Source organism: Bubalus bubalis, chromosome 18 (assembly GCF_019923935.1).
Source record: "Bubalus bubalis isolate 160015118507 breed Murrah chromosome 18, NDDB_SH_1, whole genome shotgun sequence".
Lineage (NCBI taxonomy): Eukaryota > Metazoa > Chordata > Mammalia > Artiodactyla > Bovidae > Bubalus > Bubalus bubalis.
The window spans coordinates 52,796,236-52,812,324 of record NC_059174.1 but is presented as its reverse complement, the minus strand read 5'-3'; the positions used below and the strand labels follow the sequence as shown (position 1 = coordinate 52,812,324).

Below are 16,089 nucleotides of genomic sequence, written 5' to 3'. Positions count from 1 at the left end.
CTGGAGGAGGGCGGTGCCAGGGGCACAGAGCTGGTGGGTCAGTTGCTGGCCGGCTGGGGGCAGGGCCCTTCAGATGGGGAGGATCCCTCACACCGCCCCCGCCCCCAAACTCTCAGAGGGAAGGGAGCCGCCAGGACCCCTTCAAGGTCTTCAGTGGGTGTTTTTAAAGTTGCCTTTTCAAAGTGTCCAAATCATAAGTGACGGGTCCCCAGGGAGCCCCCGAGGTCCCCTGAGTGACCTGCTGCCAGCACAAACCTTGGCCTGCTCGCTCGGCCAGGGGGCCCCGGCATCCAGGGCCAACCAGAGACCACGGTTTCCTCCGGGAGGACTGTCCACCCTGGAAAGAACAACGAAAATCCCTCCTGGCGGCTCTCTGGAGCCACAGGGAGTAGTGTCGTCCCGCTCCGCCCTTCACCCCCCGAAATGTTTCTGTTTCTAATCCTAGCCTGGGCAGGAATGTGGCTGTGCAGCCAGGGTCCAGGGAGCTATTTTGGGGGCTCCTTTGGCTCCCCTGGCTTTGGCCAGTGGGTCACCCCTGGTCCTGGCTGCTGAGGGCCTCCGTTCCCGATTCTCTCACCGCCCCTTCCCCACCTCCTGCCAAAAAAAAAAAAAAAAGAGGCAGTGTAAAACAGGGCCTGAGGGCTAAATTTAAACCGTCCCAAAGTCTGAATCCTTGGCTGAGTCACCCGCAAAGCTGCCCTGGCCTCCTGCCCCCTCTTCCCAGGCCTCACCCCTTTTTCTCCCCTCCCAGCTCCAGAGCTTGGGAGGGGTGTTACCAGATCACTCTGAACCTCAATTGGTCCCCTCCGGGGAATGGGAGGGCTCATCTCTGCCATCGGTCACACCCGTGCTAGGCCTTTTCGGTGGGGGAGGGGGAGAGTTTGAGGGTTGAGATTCTCCACTGCCCCCCACCTCATGCTGAAGCTTTCTGAGGGGCCCAGGGAGGCGGGAGTGGGGGGGCCCTGGCTTGTGAGGGGTTAAGGCCAGGAGGCTGGAGGGGGCCGGCCCTAGGGGTGGGGAGAAAGGGAGGAGGCCCTCGCAGCCAGCGGAGAGAAGTGGCCAGAGAGGCCCAGGGGACAGCCAGGGACAGGCAGACATGCGGCCGGGGCCCCCACAGGGCCCTTCAGGCCCCGTGAAGGGAGGACCCTGAGCCCCGGGCCCAGGGAGGGGGCCATGGTGCTGCCTGCCCGACATGTCAGCCGAGGTGCGGCTGAGGCGGCTCCAGCAGCTGGTGCTGGACCCCGGCTTCCTGGGGCTGGAGCCCCTGCTCGACCTTCTCCTGGGCGTCCACCAGGAGCTGGGCGCCTCCGACTTGGCCCAGGACAAGTATGTGGCCGACTTCTTGGAGTGGGGTGAGTGCCCACCTTTCTGCAGGGGCTTCTCCACCCTCTACCCCCTACCCCCGGCCCAGGTTTGGGGATGGGGGCAGGGCAGAGGGAGGAGGTGGCTCTGGGCTGGTTGCTGGGGGCAGGATGGACATAGGGCGAGCTTCCCATTCAGGAGCCCAGAACTTGGGGCGACGTGTGCCTCCCCCTGTGCCCCACTGGGCAGGGCAGAGCGGGGTCAGCAGAGGCCAGGGTAGCCATGACTCAGAACCAAGACTTGGGAGCCATGGTCAGCTGGGCTGGGCGCTGCCTCTTGTGGTCCCCCTGTACCCCCTCCCCGAGTCTAGGCCTAGGGACCTGCTGGGGAGCCCTGTCTCCTAGGGAACTCCCCACCACCACCACCAAAATGGGCTCCATGGCCCTCCACCCTGCCAGAGTGCAGGGGGAGCAGGAGAGACAGAACAGGGCAGCTGCCAGGGGTGCGGCCGACGGACAGGTGTTCGGCGCCAGCCTTTCCAGCTGCCCCAACAGGTGCCCAGGCCCTGGGAGGGCGCGGTGACTCAGGCCCCAGGGAGAACCAGCTCTGCAGACAGGCATCACCCAGCACCCCCTCGTTGGAGGAGGAACAACCAGGGTTCTTCTGGGAGGGCCCACTTTCTCTGCAGGTTCCATGCTGCATGCCCCCCCCCCCCCCCAAGTCCCTTCTAGCTGAGTGTTCCCCTGGAGACAGGTCCGCAGGGAAGATGGTTTAGCCTCAGCCTCCTGCTTCGTTTGCCCTCAGCCCTTCCTGGCCGGGGTTCTGGTGCACTCAGGTTTCTGTCTCTCTGACATCTGCCATTCTGGCCCTCAGTAGCCTGCTCCTGGTCCTGGGACCCTGTGTGTCCCTGTCCCCGTCCCTGTGTCCTCTCTCTCTGCCTTCTGCTCCCTCTCGTGTCCATCCCTTTCTGACCCAGGCCCTGCTTCTCTCCTCATTTTGCAGATGGGAAGGTGGAGGCCAAGTACTTGGCCTCTGGGAGAACCTTCTCCTCACATCCCCCCAGCCCTTAGTAACTCTCTCAGCCCCCTTCTTGCTGCAGGATAAACTGAGACCTGAGGCGGGGACAGGAATCAGCACTCCTGTAAGGAGCGCTCCTTTTGTGGCCCGGGCAGCATCCTGCTGCCCCTCCCCTGTCAGGCTGCCGGGGCGGGGGAGGGGGCCTGGGTTCCCGCTGCCTTAAAAGGGCTCAATGTCTTGGCTCTCTCCTCCCTCCCCCGTCCTGGGCCCTGGCTGCTGCTTCCCAGCCTGCCCACTGTCCCCGAACCCCAAACCCCAAACCCTCTCCGTAACCCACAGTATCTTCCCTTATCCTTAGCTATACCCATCTCCCTCTCCCTCCTGCCTCGGAGGCTCCCAGCCTCTTCCAGGCCTCCCTGTCCCCCTGCCCCTGAATCGCCTGCCTCCACCCTCTGCCCTCTCTCTCCCAAACTGCCCTCTGCCACATTGCTGGCTCTAGGACCTTGGGCAGAGGACTTCACCTGTCTTGGGTCTTGGTTCCCTATCTGTAGATAAGGAGTGATAGTAAAACCTCCTCCTGGAGTTGAGAACACAGAGAGAACGCATTTGACCGCGTCTGCAGCTCTGGTGCCCAGGCTGTAGATCCACGCTGGCTTCGTCTCCCTCTCCTGCTCCTTCTCCTGGCCCCAACCCTAAACTCGGGATTTCCCAAAGTGTGGGCCACAAGCCACCTGTATCTGAGCCTAAGGTGCTGGATTAAATTGCAGGCTCTGGGCCATAACGCAAGACAGACTGAATGAGAGAGCGCGCTGGGGGTGGGCCAGGTCACCGGGAGTCGAGACTGACGCCCCAGGAGCTCTGTGAACTGGGCCTGTTTCTTCTCTCTCTGTTCATCACAGACTCCTTTCAGCAGACTTGTTACCTCAACCCGTTCATCCTGCACCCCGGAGAGCCCTCTGGCCTAATGTCTGTCCCAGAAAGGGGTTCACAGACATCACACCTCTCTCCATAGGAGGGCAGTTTAGGGCCCCCCAAACCTCACAAAACGTTTATGTGAAGACGGAGGCAGAGAGCCCTCAGGGCAGAGGCAAGGACAGGGGACCGAGGGTGGGACTGCCTGGTCTCCAATGTCAGTCCCTGTGATTCTGGTTCCCTCCACGCCTCCAGTGGAGCCCATCGCGGCGAGGCTTAAGGAGGTCCGACTGCAGAGAGATGACTTCGAGATTTTGAAGGTGATCGGACGCGGGGCGTTCAGCGAGGTGAGCCTGGAGCAGCCAAGGCGGCTCAGTGGGGCTGGAACCTGCGTTTTCCTACAGTGGGAGGGGGATGTAGGAGACAGGCCTGAGAAAGTGATGAATGACTGAGTTTAGAGCCTAAGGCGTGGCTTGAGGCCGATGGGCGTGGCTTGTGGGGGGCGGGGCCACGCCTGGGCCGGGTTACGGGCGGAGTCCTTTCCGCGGGATCCCGGGTGTCTCCTGTCCACCTCCGCCCGGTTACCCTGTTTGGGCCTTCAGGTGGCGGTGGTGAAGATGAAGCAGACAGGCCAAGTGTATGCTATGAAGATCATGAATAAATGGGACATGCTGAAGAGAGGCGAGGTGAGGGCCGGGCTGGGTGGGCAGGGTACTGAGGATCCCCCCTTGCGTCGCCCCCTTCCCCCGCCCGCTTCAGCTCCGGGTGTCCCGCAGGTGTCGTGCTTCCGCGAAGAGAGGGACGTGTTGGTGAACGGGGACCAGCGCTGGATCACGCAGCTGCACTTCGCCTTCCAGGACGAGAACTACCTGGTGAGCCCCAGGCTGGGCGACTGTGGGTTCCATACTCTGGACATTGGGGAAGGTCTTTGGGTTCTCTTTCTCCCTGACTCTCTTGGTGGGGAATGAATTTCTGTCTAGTGACATCCTGGAGGAACGAGGATTGGGGGTGGGGGAGGGTGTCTGTTTTGGCCTGGGAAATCTCTTGTGGCTGCGCCTGTGGGGTCTCTGCCCAGAGATGGGGCGTCTCTGGGAGTCTTTGTCCTGGGATGTCAGAGATCGGTGCCCAGTCGGGGTACCGACCCCCATAACACGCCCCCTCCCAGTACCTTGTCATGGAGTACTACGTGGGCGGGGACCTGCTAACGCTGCTGAGCAAGTTTGGGGAGCGGATACCGGCCGAGATGGCGCGCTTCTACCTGGCCGAGATTGTCATGGCCATAGACTCGGTGCACCGGCTGGGCTACGTGCACAGGTGGGCGCTGCCGGGGCCCAGGGGCGCGGGAATCGGAGAGCTGTGATCCTTCAGAGGGTGGGGCCTGGTGAGACAACGAGAGAGAGGCTCGCGTATCCCCCTCCCCTTCCTTCTTCCCTCCGCGCAGGGACATCAAGCCGGACAACATCCTGCTGGACCGCTGCGGACACATCCGCTTGGCCGACTTCGGCTCCTGCCTCAAGTTGCGGGCGGATGGAACGGTGAGCCGTGTGTCGGTCCTGGGGCAGCTCCAGCGACCAATAAGGGGTGGGGTCGGGGTGGAGGACGGAACCGGAGGGGCAGGGTGTGGGGCGGGCCTGAGGCGTGCAGGCCGAGCCAGTGTGAGGGCAGGACCAGATATGGAGGGGAAAGAGGAGACCAGGACTAAGCCTGCTTGTGGGGGCTCGGTGTTAGAACAGGCAGAAGGAGGGACTAAGCTGCAGGGGCGAGGTTAGGAGGAGGCGGAGTCAGAGATAGGAGGGGCGGGGCCAAGCTCAGCTAATGGTCCTGTTGGCTCAGGTGCGGTCGCTGGTGGCTGTGGGCACCCCGGACTACTTGTCTCCCGAGATCCTGCAGGCGGTGGGCGGCGGGCCGGGGACTGGCAGCTACGGGCCCGAGTGTGACTGGTGGGCGCTGGGCGTGTTCGCCTATGAAATGTTCTATGGGCAGACGCCCTTCTACGCCGACTCCACCGCCGAGACCTATGGCAAGATCGTGCACTACAGGGTGAGCACCGCCCGGGGAGCCCGTGACCTCTCCTCGAAGGCTCCCAGGTAACAGCCCCTCTTCCCCGCCCCTTCCGAGCAGGAGCACCTCTCTCTCCCGCTGGCCGACACAGGCGTCCCCGAGGAGGCTCGAGACCTCATCCAGCAGCTGCTGTGTCCCCCGGAGGTGCGCCTGGGCCGGAACGGAGCAGGGGATTTCCGGAAGCATCCTTTCTTCTTTGGCCTTGAATGGGACAGCCTCCGAGACAGCGTTCCTCCTTTCACGCCAGATTTCGAGGGTGCCACGGACACGTGCAACTTCGATATGGTGGAGGACGGGCTCACTGCCATGGTGAGCGGGGGCGGGGTAGGTACCTGCGACCCCAGCTCTGCAGAAGGTACCCCTCATACCTCCGCCATAACACTGAGGTTAGGAGAGTACCCTCCTCCTGGGGTCCTGAAATAAGTGCTTCCCCAGAACCCCTGCTCTGTGGGGGCCAAGTACTGGGAAGCCAGCAGTGACCTAGACTCACAGTCCAGTGGGAGACCCAGACTTGTCCCTGACAGTGACGCCCCAGAGGGATCAGGGCTGAGACGGGCGGGGAGGTGCAGGGGGCGTGCCTCCTGATGTAGCATGAAAGGTCCTGGAGGGCTTCCTGGAGGAGGGGGCTACGTGACCTGGAAGGATGAGAGGTGAGAAAGCACCATAGAGGAACCCCCCTCCCTTCCTTAGGCCTTCTCTCCCTCAGCTGTTGGTACAAGCTCCCCCAGGCTTGCTCTGTCTGACTGCCTTTGTGCTGGGCACTACTGGGGACACTCATGGACCAAATCAGCCCTGGTCCCCACCCTCCTCTACTTACAGTTAGGAGAAGATATACCTTTACTGTGGCAAGTGCCCTGAAGGAAACAGCAGGATGTAATAAAATTATGTGGAGTCCACTTTAGATAGACCCCGGGCTGGGGTGGGGAGTGGTGGGCACTTAAGCCAACACTGGGAATGGGTGAGGGGCCAGTCCTGACAGCTGCTGCTCACCTCACATCTGGGTTTCTCTTGCCTAGGAGACGCTGTCAGACATGCAGGAAGGCATGCCACTGGGTGTCCACCTGCCTTTCGTGGGCTACTCCTACTCCTGCATGGCCCTCAGGTAAGCATGGCCCCTTTGCAGCCTGAAAGGAGTGGATGGGGGAGGGGGAAAGGCCCCCCAAGAGGCCCTGGGGGCTGCTCCAGGTTATCACATCCTGCCCTGATGGCGCCCAGGAGACTTGCAGGATCAATCTTGGAACCTTATCGTCTTGGGAAGTAAGGACTTTTAGGAGCCCAGAGTTGCAAGACCTTAAATTCTCAGACCATGAGAACTTTGAAATTTAGATTCAGTTGTAAAACCTCAGAGTCACAGACTTGGCCTTGCAGAATCTTCTCACTTTCCACTTTTCCATGTCTAGTGTACAGTCATGGGACCTCACAGTCTTAGAAAATAAGGAGTTTAGAATTGTTAAGTCAGTCTTAAAAGAACACAGACTCATTGAATTACATAACCACAAAGGCTTTTTAAAACATTGATTCTGCAAATAATACATTTGCTTATCACAATTATATCAGATGAAGCCCGCCAGCAGCAGCGGTCCCTGGCTCACACACACATACCTCCTTAACAACTGTGGGAACATGCTGTATTCTAACCCGTTCTGTTATTGGACAATATACTGCAAATGCCATTTCTTATCACGAACAAACTACCACACAATCCTGACCTGCTGGGGAGTGCTCTCCCAACTGGACCGGCAGGACTTAGTCAACCAGCCTCTCTGTCCTGACCTAAGCTGGATGAACAGCCACGAATTGGTCTTGGCAAAGGTCTTTATCCTCGTCCAGGGTCATTGGGTCCTTGAGGACCAGTTCCGTAAGAAGGACTGCTGAGTTGGAGGGAACATCACTTTTATTGCAATTTCATATTCCTTGGGAGGGTCTGTCTTCCTCCCAGCACCTGGGTCTGAGGGCGTAGACTGCTCTCTACTGTCAGTCTTGGAATCCCACACCCAATCTGAAGACCACCTCTTCGGAGGTTGCCAGAGCTGGGCAGTGTGCCCCTCACTTCCTAAGTCCCTAAGGAGAGGAGCCTGAGAAAGGGACATGGAGACAGAGGGGAAGGGAAGATCTTAGAACATGGGTGTCTTGACTCCAGGTTCCCAAAGAAGGGAAGCTCAGCATCCAGGGGCCTGAGGCCATGCCAGGGGCTGGCCTTTTCCTAACAAGAGGAGGACCTGTTCCCCACCCCCCACCCCCAGCCTGGCAATTTGTCCCCTTCACTCTGCCTCTTCCCCTCCTTAAACCACAGAGACTTCAGGTCTGGCTGCCCCAGGGCATAGGCTAGGTTGTCCTGGCTCTAAACCCAGGGGATTAGCAGCCTCTGGGGTGAGGCCAGTTCACCCTCCCACCCCTTGGCCGCCTCCTCTCCCCAGGGATGATGAGATCCTAGGCTCCACGCCCATGGAACTGGAGGCCGAGCCATTGCCTGAGCCATTGCAAGAGCCCAGCCTGGAACCCACAGTGCCCCCGCTAGAGGAAACGGTGAGTCCCTGGAGGAGAGTCAGTGAGGGATGAGAAGGGAAGGCCTTCAGGGATACTGTGTGCCATGGAATGCTGGACCTTCTGGGAACTTCCTCAATAGAAAGGGGTGGAAGACCAAGTAGAGACAAGGCTACTTCGGTCAGACGTGACCCTCACAAAGAAATTAGAACAGGTCACTGAGTTCTAATTTCTAATGCATGGAGGGGGACTCTTATGGGAGGGGAAGCCCCGGAGAAGGAGGAAAAGCAAAGAGAAGCTTAAGAGTAAGGGCTCTGAGGTGGGAACCAGCTGATTTTGCTCTTAAATGTGAAAGGAGTGTGGTAAGGCTGCACTGTTCCGGGAGAAAGGACGGTGAAGAATGAGGAGTGGGGTGGCTGAGGCCAGCCCAGGCACACCAGACAGGGCCTTTCAGTGTGGTGTGCCTCCTCCTGAAGGCTCTGAAGGGCTGGAGACAATCTGAGCAGAGGAGGGACCTGGTCAAGTTGGGCAGTGTTGTAGGAACAGCCCTTTGGTTTTGGTGTGCATGGGAGGAGACCAGAGTAAAGGCTGGAGATGAGTAGGACTGGGCTGGCATTACCCCTCCAAAGGAGTGAGTCTGGATCACTGTGGAGCTGTGGAGATTCCAGAAGGATCTAGGGGGTGCAGGAATAGAGGTCAAGGGAGGACCCCAGTCCTGCAATCTATGCTCAAGCCTTGAATGCTCCCCAGGCCTCAGGCCACCCTAAGCCCCGTTTCCATACCCAGGCTGAAGCGGCAGTTCCGGAGACCATTCCGGAGGTGGTGGCAGAGCCGGAGGTGACGCTGCGGGAGCTCCAGGAGGCCCTGGAGGAGGAGGTGCTGACCCGGCAGAGCCTGAGCCAGGAGCTAGCGGCCATCCATAAGGCCAACCAGAACTTCGCCAGGTCGGGGTCGGGGCCCGGGGGCAGTCACCACCTTTAGCAGCCTCTCAAGCCAGAGCCTCAAGGGCTCACGGTCCTCACCTCCCCGCAGTCAACTCCGGGAGGCCCAGGCTCGGAACCGCGACCTGGAGGCGCACGTCCGGCAGCTGCAGGAGAGGATGGAGTTGCTTCAGGCCGGGGGAGCCGCAGGCGAGTCCCTCACCCGCCCCCTTCCCTGAGGTGCCCGGGGGAGGTGGGCCCGCGGCAGGTGTACACACCTGGGGGAGGGCGAGGGGCCAGGCTGGGGCACGCCGCGCCACCGCCCTCGTCGTCCCTCCACGCGCCCTACGCCTCTCTCTTCTCCTTCCAGCTGTCACGGGGGTCCCCAGTCCCCGGGCTACGGATCCACCTTCCCATGTAAGACCCCTCTTTTTCCCCTGCGTCAAGCCTGCTGCCCCTGTCTGCTGCCCCTGTCTCTGTCACCCCATACCCCCATCCAGATTTAGGGCTCCCCTCTCTTTGTAGTTGCAGTCAGTAGATATTCTCCCTTCACCCCACATCGACCAGATCTCCCTCGTTTAGGCTTCTCACCATATCCCCATTCGGGATATCCCATTTGGGGTCTCCCTAGATAACCTCTCTGACCTCGACTCCCCTCGCTGTCTCTCGCCCCCCGCCGAGGGCGGCCGGGCCGAGCGGGGCTCAGATCGGGTCACCTGTCCCTTCTCTCTCCAGCTAGATGGCCCCCCGGCCGTGGCTCTGGGCCAATGCCCGCTGGTGGGGCCAGGCCCCATGCACCGCCGCCACCTGCTGCTCCCTGCCAGGGTACGTCCGGCTGCTCACGCCCGCCCGCCGCGCGCCCCCGCCCAGCTCCACGTACCCGAAATCGCCTCTGCTTAGCAGCGCCTCTGCGGGGCTCGGCCAGCGGTGGGGAGGGGAGGGTTCTCGGGCAGCCAATCAACACAGGTCTCTAGGAAGCAGCCAATAATGAGTTCGGACAAGACTTAGGTTTGCGAGCCGGCCAACCAGAGCTACCCGCCCTGTGAGGGGGGCGGGGCGGGTTCCGGGGGTTGTGGACCCTCTTAGGCGTAGGCGGGGCAAGTCCCGGGAGCCAATCAGAGGCTCGTGTCGCTGGGCGCTGACCCTCGCCCTCTCCCTGCAGGTCCCTAGGCCTGACCTATCGGAGGCGCGTTCCTTGCTCCTGTTCGCCGCTGCTCTGGCTGTTGCCGCCGCCCTGGGCTGCATTGGGTTGGTGGCCTGCGCCGGCCATCTCACCGCAGTCTGACCCCGCCCGGGAGCCGCCTTCTCCGCCTGAACCCTAGAACCCGAGCCTGTTCTACACTCGGGCTCTGCTGGAGGGTTGGGTGACCGAGGCAGGGCCCAGAAGCCCCTCCCATCGCCTCCCAGTTCACAACACTCCAAGCGTGGGTCTCCGCCCCAGCTTCAGCCCCGTGATCCGGGCCCGCCCCCTGGCGGCCGGGGAGGGAGGATCCGGGGCTGCGGCTCCAGGGAGGCTTGTAGCGGGGAATGCTGCTGCTGCTGCTGCTGCTGCTGCTGCTGCTGGGGGGGGATCGCGGACCTCTTCCGCCTGCCTAGCTGAGGCCCCCGACGTGGATGGGCAAGCTGCGACCTACAGAAGGCAGCAGGGCCAGGGCTCATCTGTTTCTCATCCTCCAGGCACCCCCCCACATTGGCTCGCAAACCACAAATCCTCCTTGTGCATGAGGCCCCGCCCCCTCAGGAAGGCTGTCTTTCCGCAGCGAAAGTCTAGCGCGAGCTCCGCCTGCTTTCTTGGGAATCTTTGTTTTTGACAGCCCCGCTTTTTCCGGGATTCTCGCGCCCTCCTTCTCACATGCGCTGCTCTCGGAGCCCGCCGGCTCCATCCGCCTCGGCAGTTTGGGTATTTATTGACCTTTCCTCTGACCCGCTGACAGGCTCCAGGACCCCAGCACCCTAATCCACGTTTTGGATGCACTGAGACCCCGACATTCCTCGATATTTATTGTCTTTCCCCACCTAGGACCCCCACCCCCGATCCTCGCGAATAAAAGGCCCTTCCGTCTGCCCAAAATTCTGAAATTCCTTGGGGTCCGCAGCTTGAGTCGAGGGCAAGAGGCTGCTCAGCGGGCCAATCGGAAGGCGAGCGGAGGCGGCCAATGGCCTGGCAGGAAGCTAGCGGGAGGCGAAGCGGACGAATCGGGTGGGGGTAGGGCTGGGGGCGTGGCCTAGGCAGCCGGCCAATAGGAGAAGACGAGCAGGCCCCTCGGAGGCACCGCCCATTGTCCAGCTGTGGCCCAGCTGTGCCATTCGACAGCGTTGAAGAGGCGGGCTGGACTGGCAGCTAGCGCAGCCATCCTCCTACCACTGCGCCTGCGCGGGCCACGCTCATCCGCTCCAGAGACTTAGGCTCGAGAAAAGTTGCTGCAAACTTTCCAGCCCGTTTCCCCCGCCCTTTCTCCCAACCAGACCCGCCCCCCTGCGGAGCCGGGAATTCCGAGGGGCGGAGCGTGGGCCGAGATGGGGAGTGAGGGGGGCCTTCGGAGGACCCTGGAGACGGCGGCGTGCAGAAGCTTAGTCTCGGGGCAGAGGTGGCTTCGCGCCCTTAACCCTCCCGGACGGCCCGTTACCTTCTCCGTTGTCCCGATGGGGAAACTGAGGCCCTGAGCCAGAGGCACACGCGGGGGGAGGCAAAAAGCGCGGCCTGAGGCGGAGGGAAAACAAAGGGAGAATCACGGACAGACAGGGAGGGGGACGGGCACACACACAGACACTGGGACAGAGACCCTAGTAGAGAGCTGGGCCTGGCATCGGTGTTGAGGAGGGGAGACGCGGGTCCGCGGGAGATCGGGAAGCACGAAGTGGGGGGTGGGGTGGGGTGGGGAGGGGAGACGGGCGGGGGAGGGGGCTGGGGAAAGCCCGAGGGAGGAGAAGGAGGGAGGAACTTCCCAAAGTTGCAAAACATGGCTACCTTGCCTGCGGAGCCGAACGCGAGGCCGGCGGCCGGGGGGGAGGCAGTGGTAGCCGCGGCGGCGACCGAAGAAGAGGAGGAGGAAGCGCGCCAGCTCCTGCAGACTTTGCAGGCGGCCGAGGGTGAGGCGGCGGCGGCGGCCGGGGCCGGGGCGGGCGAAACGGCGGTGAAAGTGGAGGGCCCCGGATCCCCAGGCGTCCCCGGGTCGCCCCCCGAGGCCGCTGCCGAGCCGCCCACGGGGCTCCGCTTCTCGCCGGAGCAGGTGGCGTGCGTGTGCGAGGCGCTGCTACAGGCGGGCCACGCCGGCCGCTTGAGCCGCTTCCTGGGCGCACTGCCCCCGGCCGAGCGCCTACGTGGCAGCGATCCTGTGCTGCGCGCTCGGGCCCTGGTTGCCTTCCAGCGAGGCGAGTACGCCGAGCTCTACCGGCTGCTCGAGAGCCGCCCCTTCCCCGCCGCCCACCACGCCTTCCTTCAGGACCTCTACCTGCGCGCGCGCTACCACGAGGCCGAGCGGGCCCGCGGCCGCGCGCTGGGCGCGGTGGACAAGTACCGTCTGCGCAAGAAATTCCCGCTGCCCAAGACCATCTGGGACGGCGAGGAGACCGTCTACTGCTTCAAGGAGCGCTCCCGCGCCGCGCTGAAGGCCTGCTATCGCGGCAACCGCTACCCCACGCCGGACGAGAAGCGCCGCCTGGCCACGCTCACCGGCCTCTCGCTCACGCAAGTCAGCAACTGGTTCAAGAACCGACGACAGCGCGACCGGACCGGGGGCGGCGGCGGCGCGCCCTGCAAGAGGTGAGGGGCCCGGGGCGGCGCTAGTCCGGCTTTCCCGGGGACGTACCCCCCTCTCCCAGACCCGTTGTCCTCGGACACCGCCCCCCCTCACACCCTCAGGCGCCCGCCGAGCGCGAGGAATCCGCGTGGATTAACTAGGCACTCGCCCAGCCCTCCACCCTGACACCGCTGCTCCTCTCGCAGAGGCTGCGGAGACCGCCTCCCTCTACTCCACTCAAAGCTCAGTCCCAGATCCCATCCGCGCCCGCGGCTAGACTTGGGGGCGGCAGTGAGAAAAAGGGGCTGCGGGAAAGGAGTGGCCTTTGTCCTCGCTCCCGGGCGTAGGGGCTTCTTCAGGCCCCTTCGCGGCCAGTCCTTCCCTGACCGCGGCTGTCTCATCGTCTCTCCCGCCCCCCCCCCCCCCCCCCCCCCCAGGGCCCAAACAGCGTGGTCCGTCGTCTGTCTTTGTTGTGAAACGTGAACCTTCCCCAGCTCCGGTTTCCCTGTAACCCAAGCCCTTCCCCTCCCACCCTGCGCGCCGGCCTCTCGCTCCTTCTCCGACGCCCGGGGGGAGGGGAAAGGGGGGGTTGGGCACCGGGAACTGAGCTGGCGAATCCCTCCTTAGTGTCTCCAAAGCCACTCGGCTGTTTTCAGGCGGACTCTGGAGACTTCGGGCAGCCCGGTTGCTCAGCCTCCCGGATCCTAAAGCCGAGGAGTTGGGAGAGGAGGGCCCCCTTTCACCCTCAGCGTTCAGCTTGAACCTTTGGGCAGTGGTATCAGGACCAGGCTTGCAGGGACTCCTCCCTGGGGTCTCAGAGAGGAGGTTTCATTAACTCCCTGAAATTGCCCACAAAATTTTGGGCTGGGGAACATGGGGAGGCAGTGGGCGGCTTGTGCTTCCTCGGAGCACTTTGCCGCTGGCTCCCGGCAGGAATGGGGCTGGCCCGAGGGGAAACACAGCATGAGTCCACCACTCACAATCCTCTCTCTGGCCAGCGAGTCTGATGGAAACCCCACTACTGAGGACGAGTCCAGCCGCAGTCCTGAGGACCTGGAGAGGGGGGCGGCTTCGGCGGCTGCCGAGGGCCCAGCGCCAGGCTCCATATTCCTGGCCGGGGCCTCCCCTCCCGCACCGTGCCCTGCCTCCTCCTCCATCCTGGTGAATGGGAGCTTCCTGGCCGCCGGCAGCTCTCCAGCAGTGCTCCTCAATGGGAGCCCCGTCATCATCAACAGCCTGGCCCTGGGCGAGGCCTCCGGCCTGGGCCCCCTGCTGCTCACTGGGGGTGCCCCTGCTCCACAGCCCAGCCCCCAAGGGGCGAGCGAGGGCAAGACCTCCCTGGTCCTGGACCCTCAGACCGGGGAGGTTCGACTGGAGGAGGCTCAGCCTGAAGCCCCGGAGACCAAGGGGGCTCAGGTGACTGCTTCAGGGCCCCCTGGAGAGGAGGTCCCTACGCCTCTGCCCCAAGTGGTGCCTGGCCCCCCTACCGCAGCCACATTTCCACTGCCCCCAGGACCAGTGACTTCCATGGCTGCTCCCCAAGTGGTGCCACTTTCCCCACCCCCTGGCTACCCTGCTGGCCTGGGCCCCACCTCCCCGCTGTTGAACCTGCCCCAGGTGGTGCCCACCTCACAGGTGGTGACCCTGCCCCAGGCTGTGGGGCCGCTGCAGCTGTTGGCAGCTGGGCCAGGCAGCCCAGTGAAGGTGGCTGGTGCCTCGGGCCCTGCCAACGTGCACCTGATCAACTCCGGCGTGGGCGTGACTGCGCTGCAGCTGCCTTCAGCCACTACCCCAGGTAACCCCTTCTGGTGGCTGGGTAGTGGGGTGCACTTGTTTTGGGGAGGGGAATGCTGCTGGTGCGCCTCCTGGGACTGCAGTGGAGGGAGGGGAGCTCTTCCCTGGCGGGTCCCAGACCCTCCTGAGGCTCAGGCCAGAAAGACTTGGCCTCACACTGACCCTGAAGGGGCTCCTTCTGCCTCTGGTTAATCCCTGTGCCTGCCCTCCATAGGCTTCATCCTCACCTGGGTGCCTTGGCTCCCCCCTCTCCCCACAGGAAACTTCCTGCTGGCCAACCCTGTGTCTGGCAGTCCCATCGTGACAGGTGTGGCCGTGCAGCAGGGCAAGATCATCCTCACCGCCACTTTCCCCACCAGCATGCTGGTCTCCCAGGTCCTGCCACCCGCCCCCAGCCTGGCCCTGCCCCTGAAGCCAGACACAGCCATCTCGGTGCCCGAAGGAGCCCTCCCGGTGGCCACCAGCCCCGCTCTTCCGGATGCCCACGCCTTAGGCGCACTTCCTGCACAGCAGCCACCCCAGCCGCCCCCTACCCCCGCTGCCTCCACCCCCAGCCTGCCCTTCTCCCCAGACTCCTCTGGCCTCCTGCCCGGTTTCCCGGCACCCCCGCCCGAGGGGCTGCTGCTGTCGCCCGCAGCCGTGCCCATCTGGCCAGCCGGGCTGGAACTGAGCGCCGGCACCGAGGGGCTGCTAGAGGAAGAGAAGGGGCTGGGAACACAGGCCCCCCACACTGTGCTGAGGCTGCCGGACCCTGACCCCGAGGGGCTGCTCCTGGGGGCCACCGCGGGGGGCGAGGTGGACGAGGGGCTGGAAGCCGAGACCAAGGTCCTGACGCAGCTACAGTCAGTGCCTGTGGAAGAGCCCTTGGAACTGTGACACGCTGGCCCCCAGGCCTCCCCTGACAATGGTGCTCGAAATCCAGGCAGGGAGGAGGGACCCTCACAGCGGCTGCTGTCTACCCACACACACTACACCCTCCCAGGCCTGGCGCTCAACCTCTCCGTGCCCTGGAGGTCCACTCCTTGGACAGGATGCTGCCTCTGTTACAGCCCTCTCCTTGGTCTATATGGGGAGATTTGGGGATCCTGACTTGGGGGCTCTGTCCCCCCTTGACCTGGTACTAGCTGTGAGCTGAAAGCCCTGCCGAACGGCTGAATTTCCCCTGCCCCCTACCCCCAGCCCTCTCCCTATCACTCCCTGAAACACTATTAATAGCTCCACTGATGTCCAGCGTTCTCAGAACTGCTTGGAATCCAGGGTGGAGGACGGGCAGTCCTGTGCCAAGAGACTCATGGACCCTCCCATCTGGGCCCTTCCTGCCTACAGGTGTGGGGGGTGTGGGCCAGGGTCCTCGGTTAGCACCTCCTGGACTAGAGCCCCCGGTACCTTGTCCAGCCCCAGACCAAAGATCCCCGACCACCGGGGCAACCCTGACTCCTGTGTCTAGTTTGTATCCTAAATCTTTATTTTTCTAGGACGTGTTATGCCTTCATTTCCATTAAAATAAACAGACAAAACTAGAACCTCCCGGGGTGTGGGTTACCTTCCAACAACTTGCCCAAGGAAAAGCTTAAGTACAGAGAGCACACCTTGAGTTTCTGGCTTTGTGATCCATGCTCCCTGAGCGGGGACAGGCCTGAAGGTCAGATTGGAGGAGCTGTTTGGGGAGGTGTCTGCAGAGAATAGAGCTGAGGAAGAGGGCCCAGGTCAGCTGGCCTTGTCTCTTTTTGGTAACAAAGTTTTATTTCATTGAAAACAATAAATAATCTATAAATAGAATAGGGTAGGAGGAGGAAGGTGAGGTAAGATTGAACAGGGTGGAAAGCATTGGATTCTGGGCTGGGCAGTGGACAGGCAGA

The 16,089-nt window shown here is 62.6% G+C and overlaps 2 protein-coding genes and 1 long non-coding RNA gene across 12 annotated transcripts; 2 read left to right on the top strand and 1 right to left on the bottom strand.

The window, feature by feature from the left end:
* The first annotated feature begins 10 nt into the window (after positions 1-10).
* On the top strand, positions 11-11,360 carry DMPK (DM1 protein kinase). 8 transcript variants are annotated; one of them, XM_044930772.2, is made up of 15 exons: positions 11-1,352; positions 3,487-3,578; positions 3,834-3,917; positions 4,008-4,103; positions 4,397-4,545; positions 4,673-4,766; positions 5,065-5,271; positions 5,353-5,601; positions 6,309-6,394; positions 7,710-7,818; positions 8,563-8,720; positions 8,809-8,906; positions 9,067-9,113; positions 9,436-9,521; positions 10,631-11,360. In XM_044930772.2, exons 1-15 carry the CDS (start codon positions 1,193-1,195, stop codon positions 10,923-10,925), a joined length of 2,010 nt encoding a protein of 669 aa, XP_044786707.1. In that variant the 5' UTR covers positions 11-1,192; the 3' UTR covers positions 10,926-11,360. The 8 variants fall into 8 exon arrangements, with proteins under 8 accessions (XP_044786707.1, XP_044786706.1, XP_006067554.2 ...); XM_044930771.2 differs by having other exon boundaries at positions 5,353-5,616; XM_006067492.4 differs by having other exon boundaries at positions 9,859-10,767.
* Positions 3,868-10,016, bottom strand: LOC102413843. 3 transcript variants are annotated; one of them, XR_003104703.3, is made up of 5 exons: positions 9,874-10,016; positions 9,577-9,666; positions 8,559-8,863; positions 5,359-5,927; positions 3,868-4,609 (listed from the first exon to the last, which is right to left on the bottom strand). It is a non-coding gene; the product is annotated as an uncharacterized LOC102413843 (long non-coding RNA). The 3 variants fall into 3 exon arrangements; XR_006545848.2 differs by lacking the exons at positions 3,868-4,609; positions 5,359-5,927 and adding exons at positions 5,952-6,146; positions 6,283-7,367; XR_003104702.3 differs by lacking the exons at positions 3,868-4,609; positions 5,359-5,927 and adding exons at positions 6,773-7,367; positions 8,396-8,450.
* Positions 11,361-11,654: 294 nt separating the features above from the next.
* Positions 11,655-15,757, top strand: SIX5 (SIX homeobox 5). The gene is made up of 3 exons (XM_006067490.4): positions 11,655-12,459; positions 13,435-14,231; positions 14,490-15,757. The coding sequence occupies exons 1-3, from the start codon at positions 11,657-11,659 to the stop codon at positions 15,104-15,106; spliced, it is 2,217 nt and encodes a 738-aa protein (XP_006067552.2). The 5' UTR covers positions 11,655-11,656; the 3' UTR covers positions 15,107-15,757.
* The last annotated feature ends 332 nt before the right edge of the window (positions 15,758-16,089 follow it).